This window comes from Takifugu flavidus, chromosome 13, assembly GCF_003711565.1.
Source record: "Takifugu flavidus isolate HTHZ2018 chromosome 13, ASM371156v2, whole genome shotgun sequence".
Taxonomy (NCBI): Eukaryota; Metazoa; Chordata; class Actinopteri; order Tetraodontiformes; family Tetraodontidae; genus Takifugu; species Takifugu flavidus.
In genome coordinates this window covers 10578138-10590283 of record NC_079532.1, presented here as the reverse complement: position 1 = coordinate 10590283, position 12146 = coordinate 10578138, and the positions used below count along the sequence as shown (strand labels likewise).

Sequence of the window (12146 nt, the reverse complement as noted above, 5' to 3'; positions counted from 1 at the left end):
GCTGAAGCAGCCGTGGACACGACTCCTCCGCGCACGTCTGTAGGTCGTCAGCCAGTTCCTGTCTCGGACACATGGGGTCACGTTTGGATGATCTGAGCTGTGGTGTCACTGGTTTATGTGTAACCTGTCTACCTGTATACTTCTGTTGAAGTCCTTGTTTAATTTAGTAGCTGTATCTGAGAGGGTGGAGATCACCACATCTCCATCAGGGCCCTGGCAGCCTGCCTCATACAGATGTGGAACCAGCTGTAGAAGCATAAAGAACCCAACACAGGTCACAGGCTGAACTGATCAACTACACACAACTTACCATGAGAATCAAGTTATACCATGGGTTAGGGTTAGGGTTAGGGTTAGGGGGTAGGGGGTTAGGGTTAAGGTTAGGGTTAGGGTTAGGGGGTAGGGGGTTAGGGTTAGGGTTAGGGTTAGGGTTAGGGTTAGGGTTAGGGGGTAGGGGGTTAGGGTTAGGTTAGAGTTTAGGTTAGGGTTAGGGGGTAGGGGGTTAGGGTTAGGTTAGGGTTAGGGTTAGGAGGGTAGGGGGTTAGGGTTAGGGGGGTAGGGGGTTAGGGTTAGGGGGTAGGGGGTTAGGGTTAGGTTAAGGTTAGGTTAGGGTTAGGGGGTAGGGGGTTAGGGTTAGGGTTAGGGTTCGGGGGGTAGGGGGTTAGGGTTAGGGTTAAGGTTAGAGTTTAGGTTAGGGTTAGGGGTAGGGGGTTAGGGTTAGGTTAGGGTTAGGGTTAGGGGGTTAGGGTTAAGGTTAGAGTTTAGGTTAGGGTTAGGGTTAGGGGTAGGGGGTAGGGGTTAGGGTTAAGGTTAGGGTTAGGGTTAGGGTTAGAGTTAGGTTAGGGTTAGGGGTAGGGTTAGGGTTAGGTTAAGGTTAGGGGGTAGGGGGGTAGGGGGTTAGGGTTAAGTTAGGGTTAGGGGGTAGGGGGTTAGGGTTAGGGTTAGGGTTAGGTTAGGGTTAGGGTTAGGGGGTAGGGGTTAGGGTTAAGGTTAGGTTAGGGGGTAGGGGGTTAGGGTTAAGGTTAGGGTTAGGGTTAGGGTTAGGGGGTAGGGGGTAGGGGGTAGGGGGTTAGGGTTAGGGGTAGGGTTAGGGTTAGGGTTAGGGTTAGGGTTAGGGGGTAGGGGGTTAGGGTTAGGTTAAGGTTAGGGTTAGGGGGGTCGGGGGTTAGGGTTAGGGGGTTAGGGGGTTAGGGTTATGGTTATGGTTATGGTTAGGGTTAGGGGGTAGGGGGTTAGGGTTAGGGTTAGGGGGTAGGGGGTTAGGGGGTAGGGGGTTAGGGTTCCGGTTCGGGTTCGGGGGTCGGGGGTTCGGGTTCGGGGGTCGGGGGTTCGGGTTCCGGTTCCGGTTCGGGGGTCGGGGGTTCGGGTTCCGGTTCGGGTTCGGGGGTCGGGGGTTCGGGTTCCGGTTCGGGGGTCGGGGGTTAGGGTTCCGGTTCGGGGGTCGGGGGTTCGGGTTCCGGTTCGGGGGTCGGGGGTTCGGGTTCGGGTTCGGGTTCGGGGGTCGGGGGTTAGGGTTCCGGTTCGGGTTCGGGGGTCGGGGGTTAGGGTTCCGGTTCGGGTTCGGGGGTCGGGGGTTCGGGTTCGGGGGTCGGGGGTTCGGGTTCCGGTTCGGGTTCGGGGGTCGGGGGTTCGGGTTCCGGTTCGGGTTCGGGGGTCGGGGGTTCGGGTTCCGGTTCCGGTTCGGGGGTCGGGGGTTAGGGTTCCGGTTCGGGTTCGGGGGTCGGGGGTTCGGGTTCGGGGGTCGGGGGTTAGGGTTAGGGGGTAGGGGGTAGGGGGTTAGGGTTAGCTGTTGTTTGTTGGAAGAGGTGTTGTACTTTGGTACTCCAGCACTCATCATCGTTGAAGTTTAAATATTCATAACAGTTCCTCATGTTATTAATATCAAACAGATTCCGGTACCTTTATGGACTCCATGACATTATTCAGAGCCTCACGAGCTTCTATGACATCAGCTTCTTCAATGTCGCACTTGCTTAAATGTCTCAGTTTGTCCTCCAGCTGCTGATACGCGTGTCTTTGCAGCTGGAATGAACAATAATCATAAAATAAGACTGCTACTATACAGGCCTCAAGGTCACAACACATCAGAATGAGCAGACTATGGAGGTTTTTCACTGCACGCCATCAGTCGCCATGTTGGAGGCACTCAGCCAGGTAAGTAGATCCCGAACGTCTTCCTGGAAAATGTTAAATTATTGCCTGTTTTCTGGACTAATTTTCTACTGTCAGGATAGACATAATTCATATTGTGCTACCATGTGTTGCATTAGTAACAGAACCTGTACCTGGACACACAAGTGGAATGGAACAGATCCAGCAGGTTTAAATATGATTCAAAGTTTAGTAGCAATGTCATGTGGGACGTATTCAGTCCCATTGTGGATGAATGGAAGCGCAGTGAAATGGACGGGATGTGTGTGTTTCTACGAGCTCATTAAGGTATGAGAAGGATTTGATAATCGATGCCTGAGTGGACCTGGAGCCAGCCCAGACGTTTAAGGACAGAGGTAATATGATTGTTCTGGACATGATACAGAGGTGGACGGACCCCAGATGGAAGCAGGGAAGTTAGAGAGATGATGGTGGAAAGGGAGGAGTGTATGACAGCAGTGGGGACGCCCGAGAGTTTCAGGAACATTAAGGAAATATTGAAGCAACGTTTAAGGAAGTGCAGCTGATGAAAGTCGTCTTTTTCTCACCTTTTCTGGTTGTTGCAGCTGTTGAGGTTCTACCTGATCGATGTGACGCCGATTGTTCCTGTCTAAATACTGTTGAATCTGCACAGACACCAAATGACTCTCTTACAAACCGCTTCAAACACGAACGCCTCAGTAAAAAGCAGCGTCGCACAGACACACAATCACACCCTGTCCAGAGCCTCTTGGGTTTCCTTGGGGTCTTTGTGAAAACTCTTTGTGACATCATTCAGAGGCAGCAACACCCGCTGCAAAGTGAAATTCCTAATAATAAAAAAAAAGGAAAGAGCTCAAAGTTGATGTATTTCAATGAGATGGAACAATAACATCGCTGTTGATTGTGGAAATAAGACTAAATGGTTAATAAGATGAAGTAAGAGGATGAAGAGGCGTGTTTATAGGAGGAGGCAGATGAGTTATAGAACATGAGAAAGACTGTCTGAGGAGGAACCGTGGGCGGAGGAAGTGGACTGCCGGTCAAAGGAACACTGGAATATTAAAAACCAGTTCCACCACAGCAGCACAGTCAGATATTGTCGCTGGTAGTTCCCAGATTAGGACCCTCGAGCAGAAAGCATGAAGATTAAAAAGTAGGAGGGTAAAATCAAGCCTGAAAGGACAGCTTGGTATCTTATCAAAAGGCCCCCAGTCAGGCCAGAAGTCTTTGTTTAGTCTTTGTTCCTTTGATCTTTCTTTCGATTTGAAAGAACAAAGAAACAAATATTTGATTTCCAGTAAAGGGAATTGTTCTTCTGTACTTGATGAAGACAAGGATGACCTCAAGAGTCACAGCACAGCAAATTTGTTATAAGAATAAGTATTTTAGATAAGACAAGGAATGTGTCTTTGTCCCCCTTTTCCTGTCCAGCAGCATCTGAAGGCCTCTTGGTGTCAGACAGGACCAACCTGTCCTGCACCGTGATGGACATCGAGAATTTAGTTGATCAATGAATCTTGAACCTGGGGAACCCATAAACTGATGCACCATTACAACAAAACAACACAATACAAAAAGAACTGAACCCAAACGACCCACACACATCTGTCCCGATGGGCCCACACACATCTGTCCCCATGGGCCCACACACAGGTGTCCCCATGGACCCACACACATCTGTCCCAATGGACCCACACACATCTGTCCCCATGGACCCACACACAGGTGTCCCAATGGACCCACACACATCTGTCCCGATGGACCCACACACATCTGTCCCGATGGACCCACACACATCTGTTGATCCCATAGTAGGAGGAGACACAATGTCCAGAGTAACGGGAAGAGTCAGGTGGAAGAAGAGTTACTGTCAGAGTCCAAGGAGATAGTTCCTACAGTCCTACCTCTCCAGTGCATTAGCAAGGTCCTGGAACCCTTTGACTGTTACATTGTTCCTGTCCAAGCTCAAAGACCTTCAAGGAAACAAACACAATTTCACACATCTGCATGTGGTCAAACTCCAACTGGGATGTACAGAGTGTTTAAGTCTGTGTGAGCATGTGTGTATGTTGTTGTACATGCTACACAAGGCCTGACATTTGGTTGGTGTTATTGACCTTATGGGGACGTCTGAGGATTAAGACTTTAAGGTTGCCGTTAGGGCTGGGTTGAGGCAGAGGTCAGGGTCAGGGTCAGGATCAGGGTCAGGGTCAGGGTCAGGGTCAGGGTCAGCGCTAGGAATGTGGTTGTGGTGGTTGAGATTGGAGTAAGGAGCTGGGGAAGGGTGCGTGTGTACCTCAGTCTGGTGTTGCTCCTCAGAGCTCTGGCCAGTAATCGAGCTCCAGTATCTCCAGCATTGTTTCCAGTGATGTCCACGTGAGTCAAAACAGCTGGAGCTGCCAGAGCTTTGAGCAGGATGCTCACATCTGTCTTCAGTTTGGAGTCACGCAGCGACAACGATTGTAACGGCTTCACGTGTGTGTACGTGGGAATAGCAGGAGGAACGAAGACGTCAACAGGAAGTCAAGGTTGTGCAGATCTGATGTGGGCTGAAGAAATACTCACACACTCTTCATCCTGAATGAGCTGAGCTATCCGATGGAGAGCATCAGCCAGATTCCTGTTAGAGGGAAAGAGAACGACAGAGGAACACCAAAGTTTGGAATTATCTCTAAGATTGCTCCTCCCATGAGGTCGGTACAACTGTTCATGTATTCCTCCAACCAGGTGAAGGCGGCACAAATGTGTTCCTCATAAATGTGACCTCTGATAAGAGATGAACAGCTCGGGGCCCCAACCTTGATTTCAGAGCAAAGTTTCGTCCCAGTGACAGCTGACGAAGAGCCCGACATCGACCAATGGAGAGAATTAGAGTCACGACATCGTCCTCGAAACCTGCAGAGAGACAGCAAAGAGAAATGAGAAAAACAGTCCAACCAGCCAGTGTGTGTGTGTGTGTGTGTGTGTGTGTGTGTGTGTGTGTGTGTGTGTGTGTGTGTGTGTGTGTGTGTGTGTACCATTGTCAGATATGTTCAGACTTCGAAGAGCTGTAGCTTCAGAAATGTGCTCCTGTATCACCTGGGCCCCTGGTGAACGTAGCTGCAGAGAGACACACGAATGTGAAGTGAAGAGGCTGAGAGCTGCTTTACTGCTTCTGCCAGAACCTTAAACAGTGATGGGGGGGGGGGGGGGGCTGTGGCCGAGGCTGAAAGATCGGCACCATGCTGAGTCAAAGGAAAGATCTTGATCTTGATCAAAAGTTACTCCAAGATTCCGCAGACAGAAATGAGAGAGACTTCAGGTCATGAAGACAAACCTGGATCAACACACATTCCCTTCAGGAAACAGAGCTGGGGGGTTCAGAAATGGGCACATTCGTCTCAGGGGCAGTGATTGCTGGGGCAGGGGCTGGACTCCAGGGGAAGGGGGGAGGGGGGGGCTGTCTGGTGACATGCCTCTGCAGTGCCTGTGGAATGGCAAACTGGAGTGGGGGGTCCCAGTCTTAAGAAAGGGGACCAGAGAGTGTGTTCCAAGTATAAACCTCCCTCAGCCTCCCTGGGAAGGTCTATGGAAAGGAGATTAGTCAAACATCGGATTCAGGAAGAGCAAATTGGTTTTGGCCCTTGTTGATGAGTTGTGGACTCATTTCTGCCATTGTTAGGGTGCTAGAAGGGACCTGGGAGTCAGCCCAACCAGGCTAAATGCCTCATCCATGCACTTCTGGAGGCACTCTGTGGAGGATCGACCCTTACTAAGAGCTAACTTGTCCCTGTATTGTAGCAGTGTGAGGTTGAGGGTTGGACTCCACCCATCCTGCCCAAGGGGAGGGAGGTCAAACGCCTCTGCTACCTAAAAGTTAGCATGGTTTAATTCACCTAATTCACCTAAACTGTCTCTGGGTAGGTGCTCTGTTAAAGGCTGATGACATGTTCAGGTGGTTAAGGGCGTAGTTAGCGCTAGCATTTAGCGGGATATACACAGCAGTCACCATGGCAACTTTTTCAGGTCTGGGGAGCAGCGGGTATCAACGGCTGGAGGATTGGAGCACCTGTTGGTGTCCCGACCATTCTCCCCTCATATTCTTCTCATCGTCATCAGCGTCATTTTCATCACCGTTATACAACGTCACATGACTGTGTGCATGTGTCTGTGAGAGGCTGTGGATGCTAACCTCACAGCTACTAAGGTCCAACTCCAGTCCAAAGAGGAACCTATTGGTAGCCAGTCCCTGCAGCAATAACCTGGTAAAAATACAAAATACAGGTGAAACACCAACAGGGAGGACAAAGATACAGAGTCCACAGGAACATTTCAGTTCTCCTCCGGAGGTTCCATCAACTAATAGTAACTGTGACATAATGTTGTGAAACGTTTCCTGTTTATATCGAAACAGGAATGAAGCTGGTTTCATCGAGCTGCTCTCAGCGGTGTGAACACACAAGAGCGCAGCGCCAGATCTATTAGAAGACACGTGTGCGCTTCCTGTCCTGCTCCACAACACAGCGCAGACGCAGACGGTTGCCGATGGAAACCAACCTGAGTGCTACCGGGGGGAGCCTGGTTTCACTCAGACACACGTATTTGAGCTGACGGCTGCGACTGAAGAACTCCTGAATGCTCCGGGTCCCCGCGCACGCCTTTCTACACAGACAAAACACAGCCACAACTAGTTAAAGTCACCGACTACGCGCTGACTAATAAACCCTCTAAGGCTACAATTTAAAGTCTGTATTTGACACATCGACTCTTTGTGACGAGGCGCTCTCTGACCTGCTGCTCACCTGTGGCTAAAGGGATTCCGAGACAGGTTCAGGTGCTTCAGTTTGTTACAACATCCAGCAGACAGAGACACAAACACCTGTGGAGGACATCCAGGACACGACAGCAGCCGTCCGTCAGACGGTAACAAGCCTTTACTTTAACTACGCTAACTGTCTGTGCACGTGACACAAAGGCGGCTGATTATTTTGTCCTTGGATAAAATATAAGATATATGTCCAACGCACCGTGTCCAGAGGACAGCAGGTGTCACTGAGGTCCAGAAAAGACACGGAGTTGTTAGTGGACAAGAACCTGAAAAGAAACTGACAGAAGCAGAAACGCAGTATTTTAACAGCTGTGAATCTCATTAGCAGTAGCTGGAAAAGCTCCTCTCTGGCGCTACCCTGCGTCCTCCTGAGGACATGCAGCAGAAGAAAGGGACACTGAAGCTTACAGCGGTCCAGAAAAACCTGTCTACGCATTTGATCCTTCTAGGCTGGACGTCCTTCAACAAAAAAGCCCCCAGCTGATCCAAACAGCTGGACAGGAGTTAGCCAGAGAGGTCACATGACTCCGCTGCTGGCTTCTGTCAAATCCAAAAACGTCCTTAAAAGTCTTCTCCTGACCTAAGAGGTCCTCCATCTCTGTCCCTACGCTCAGATGAAGATGAAAACCTCCCTCTGGGAGGACGCCTATAGACCTCATCTCCGTTCTATCTGGGTTTTATTTATTTTTTGTGATTTTCTGATAAATTAGCCTAATTTTAAAACTAAGCACGCCCGTGTTTCGAAACAGCATTGCTGCTCTTGCTGTTGTAAAGAAAAAACCCCATAAAGAACCATAACACGGGCACGTGCAGGCATCTCAAACAGAAATGACATTATTACATTAAACAGCACGTAGCTCAACATTACATGACCCAGTGAACCTTTGACCCCCTGCAGCCCCACCGGGACGAGCTGAATCGTGCATGGTTGTACCGTTGCCTCCTGGGTAGCCAGGCAGCCGGGGTTTCCTGACAGATCCAGGTGGGTCAGGGAGGTGGAGAAGAGCTTTGAAGACAACAACGTCTGACTGACGGCAGCAAGACCTGCAGAGAGATTTGGCTCAGATCCGTTTACGGCCCAACAGCTCAGGGCAGAACCTTCATCTTCCAAGAGCTAATAAACTTTATTCAGAACTTAAAGACAAATGCAGTGGAGCTGTCATGTCAGATGGCTGTCTGTGTGTGTCGTGTGTGTGTGTGTGTGTGTGGTGTGTGTGTGTGTGTGTGTGTGTGTGTGTGTTGTGTGTGTGTGTGTGTGTGTGTGTGTGTGTGTGTTACCTCTCCCTGTCATTGACACGCGGGACAGAGAAAGATGCTTCAGTCCTTCAGGCAAATTTACCAACTCCTGACTCAGAGCTATTATACCTAGAAACACACACACACAAACACACACATTAATAATTCTATTGATTATTGCTGTGTTCAGCTTCATCGTCGTCATCGTAGAAGAAGGTAGCATGAAGGAAACTCACCTTTGTCTTCCATCACATTTCCTGACAGGTCGATGGACCGCAGGGTGGACGAGGGGTTCTCTTGTAGAGCGGCGGCCATCTTTATTGGGAAGTCCCTGCACATGGACGGTGGACCAGGGTGGAAAAAAACCTTCATGCAAACTCGGGATTAAGCATTTCTTTAGAAAGTGACACTCACGGTTTGAGTCCGCAAGACTCCAGGACGAATTCCTGCAGGCTGACCGACCTGGACAGCAGCAGAATCAGCTGTTCTTGGACATCAGCTGACTTACGAGGCCAAGAGGGAAAAATTCAATTTAAACGCATCAGAACTTCAGAAACAGGCTAAAAAATCTAAACCAAGGCTGAAAACCCAGAGCTAAACATACCAGTTTATATTCTTTGCTGTAGAGCTTCCTGAACCACTGGTTGAAGGAAAGAGCTGCAACAGCTAGGCCAAATCTCTGCCAGAGACAAGCAACAACACCCAAAACCTGATTAGAGGCGGGAAAATGTGAGGAACCCTGGAAACAAGCAGCAGCGTGTGTGTGTGTGTGTGGTGTGTGTGTGTGTGTGTGTGTGTGTGGTGTGTGTGTGTGTGTGTGTGTGTGTGTGTGTGTGTGTGTGTGTGTGTGTGTTTGAGCTGACAGCATCCAACCTGTCCTCCAGGTGTCGGAAGTCCAGCAGGTTGAAGCGTCGCTGCTCGTCCAGACTGTAAATGTTATCGACTTCCTGCCAAAACACGTCAGCGGTTTGTTGGTTAGCGTTTAGCGTCAGCGGTTCTGGACGTTTTTGGGCTAAAATGAAGAGCTCAACGCACCCACTGGACCTCTTCCCTCAGAAACATCTCGTTGAAATCACACAGGGCTGCGTACATCTGCGAGTATCCTCCTGGAGAACACAGGACATGAGCGGAACCGTTTCTATAGACCCAGCTACGTCTCCGTGGTAACGTCCTGTACAGCTGATCCGGGATCAGAACCTACTGGAGCTCTGAGGTGCGACGCATAACCGGGAAAACGGTATTTTCTGTCTCTGCTGTTGCGTGTTTTGTACATTAGACCCTCTGATTAAAGGAGCCCAGCCTCCAGGCTGAAACAGATCCAGTGGATCCCTTTTAAAGGAGCCCAGCCTCCAGTGGATCCCTTTTAAAGGAGCCCAGCCTCCAGGCTGAAACAGATCCAGTGGATCCTTTTTAAAGGAGCCCAGCTCCAGTGGATCCCTTTTAAGGAGCCCAGCCTCCAGCTGAAACAGATCCAGTGGATCCTTTTTAAAGGAGCCCAGCCTCCAGGCTGAAACAGATCCAGTGGATCCCTTTAACGGACGATCGACCCCTGATGGGGTTGTTTCGTTCGCCATCGTACCAGTGTTATAGTCTTCTAACGGTCCTCTAGCAGCTCCCAACTCAGCCTAAACATTCCCAGCAAAGGTTGATCCAGGGTTCCGAGAGCAACACCTGTTTCTGGGTGAGGCGGTGTGGTTGACCCTGTTGCTAGGTGACCAGGTCTCCTGGGATACAACGTCCTCCGGTGAGGACTAGACAGTGAAATCAACCGACATCGACCTTTTGATTTTAGCTGAACTGGACCAAAGAGCAGAGCTGCTGGAGGACAACAAAGAGCTGCTCCAACTGTTATCTAGGTAACCGTGGTAACCAGTCAACCGTCGTCTTTGGAAGAGTTTAACTGCAGTTTGGTCAGTTACCACAGGAGGTGTGTTGGTTCCTGAGTTGCTCCTCGATGGCCCCGTCCTGTGAGAGGAGCCTCTGCTGCAGATCTAGTGAGCTCACCTTCAGCAGCTTTCTGGATATTTAAGAAGCACAGACGGTGTTTAAAAACCTCAAAACACAGTAAAACGGTTGATTGGTGTGAGCTGAGCTTCAGACCCACCCAGGACAAGAATCGGGGAAGATCCTCCTCACAGAGGTGGTCATGTGGAGGACCACGGCCTCTAAATCCTCAACCTGCGTCACAGAAAAGGACAGAGTCTGTCTGTCCGTCTCCAACACCACCTGCAAGACAGTGGACCTCCGGTTCAGCTCAAGCCCAAGTAGACCCCAATACACCCAGAGGTGTGTGTGTGTGTGTGTGTGTGTGTGTGTGTGTGTGTGTACCTGAGTGATACTGGGAATGCTGATGGAGCAAATGTCCAAGTAACTGAAGGTCATCTCCACCTACAAACACAGGTGAGGTCACGGTGAGGTCACGGTGAGGTCACTTCTGATCGATCGCCGTGTCAACGTTGACATTACAAACACAGCTAAGCTGAACATTAACGAACGTCGCTCATTTGCTAGATTTGTCGTTCTGATGCCCAGCGTGGTAACAGAACCCCGCGGAGCTCTTTTACGGACCATATCAAGCCGATCCCTAAAGATTCTACTTCTCTCCGGTTTTGAACTCCTAATGATGACATGATTGATCTTCTGAGTGCTTCGGTCTAAAGACAGACAGACGTTTGGATGTTTTAATGAGGATGGCGGCGGTTTGATGGATGAGCGGGCCGTTCACCTTCACGGGCAGGTTGCTGGTCACCAGGTATCCTCTCCAGAGACTCAAAACCTAAAACACAAGCAGGCGCGGCAGCGTTCTCGTCATCACAGGAGAGCAGAATTACTTTAGAATTACACCAATGACAGTGATAAAGGTGCACCAGTGCCCCCAGTCTCCCTCTCCCTGAGCACTGGGGGGAATCGCTCACCAGAAACCTGTGGCAGGTGTGAGCGGGGCTGCCGAGAAGCACCGGGGTCACCAGGCAGACTCTGTGGGGCTTCAGCAGTTCTGAGATGTGACCTGCTGACAGGAACACCCACAACATCACTGGCGAGGTCGCCCCCACGCTCCCCCCGCGAGCAACATCCCACGACTTCCTCGAGATCCTTCATCTCTGCCCTGCTTGGGTTTTTAAACCCGCGTTTAAAAAATCAGCCTCCACGTTAACCGGTTAAACACGTGTTTGCGTGATGTCACGATCCAGAGCAGGTCCAGACATCCACAGTTAAACCGTGTCGTACCTCTGTGGACCGAGGACTACAGGAGACCCCCATGCTGGGCTAAACCAGACCAACTACAGGTGGTCCACTCTGCTACACTTGCTCGGTGCCTAATAAAGGGCTGTGAGGTGCACCACGATGTCTACGTCACTTTATAGCTCTTTAGTAGCAGATATCTTCTTTATGCCCCCAGCTCGGGGGCATTAAACTCCGAATATATGACGGAATATCGGTTGTGCTAAGTTGGACTTCCAGATCAACCAGTCAGCGCTACCGGAACCGGTTGATCTCCTCTTGATTCTGATGGCTCATATCGCTCTGTAGCATTTGGATCTTCTCATTATTGACCTGCTGCCTCCAGTGTAATAAAAGAAACGAGCCGATCTTACCCTTGATCTTCGAATTCATACTGACGACTGGAAATAAGACGGACGTGATCGATGTGGGTGTAATCCTGCGATCGAGCGGAGCAGCGAGGCGCCGGGATGCAGAAGCAGAAACCAAACCACACGCTCACATCCTGTTCTGTCACAATGGTAGGAAAGTTCTGCCTGTAGCTTCTACAGAGCAGCAAACCACAGCCAGGAAGTTCAACGTTTCAGAAAAACAATCAGCGATTTGAAAGCGTTCAAATATTCCGGCTGGTGGAGACGTAGAAAGGATCAAAGGCGTCTGGAGCAACATGACTCCGGGTTTTAAAACGACGTCTTACGCAATCTGAACAAGCTAATGTTCCTCCAACACAGAAACATCGCCGAGGGTT

General features: G+C 50.1%; 1 protein-coding gene across 1 annotated transcript in view; it reads right to left on the bottom strand.

Annotated features, from left to right (window-relative positions):
* Positions 1-12091, bottom strand: part of carmil2 (capping protein regulator and myosin 1 linker 2) — a 21802-nt gene extending 9711 nt beyond the window's left edge. The window contains 27 exon segments of the mRNA XM_057052471.1: positions 1-58; positions 133-246; positions 1900-2022; positions 2700-2777; positions 2867-2960; positions 4038-4106; positions 4430-4602; positions 4699-4753; positions 4932-5028; positions 5151-5232; positions 6305-6374; positions 6670-6774; positions 6915-6991; positions 7140-7217; positions 7875-7984; positions 8219-8305; positions 8413-8507; positions 8591-8679; positions 8781-8853; positions 9050-9123; positions 9212-9282; positions 10096-10193; positions 10281-10402; positions 10505-10564; positions 10902-10952; positions 11092-11186; positions 11773-12091. The exon segment at positions 1-58 is cut by the window's left edge and continues 118 nt beyond it. Of these exon segments, the coding sequence (XP_056908451.1) occupies positions 1-58; positions 133-246; positions 1900-2022; positions 2700-2777; positions 2867-2960; positions 4038-4106; positions 4430-4602; positions 4699-4753; positions 4932-5028; positions 5151-5232; positions 6305-6374; positions 6670-6774; positions 6915-6991; positions 7140-7217; positions 7875-7984; positions 8219-8305; positions 8413-8507; positions 8591-8679; positions 8781-8853; positions 9050-9123; positions 9212-9282; positions 10096-10193; positions 10281-10402; positions 10505-10564; positions 10902-10952; positions 11092-11186; positions 11773-11791 (2317 nt within the window). The 5' untranslated portion in view covers positions 11792-12091.
* Positions 12092-12146: the final 55 nt, after the last annotated feature.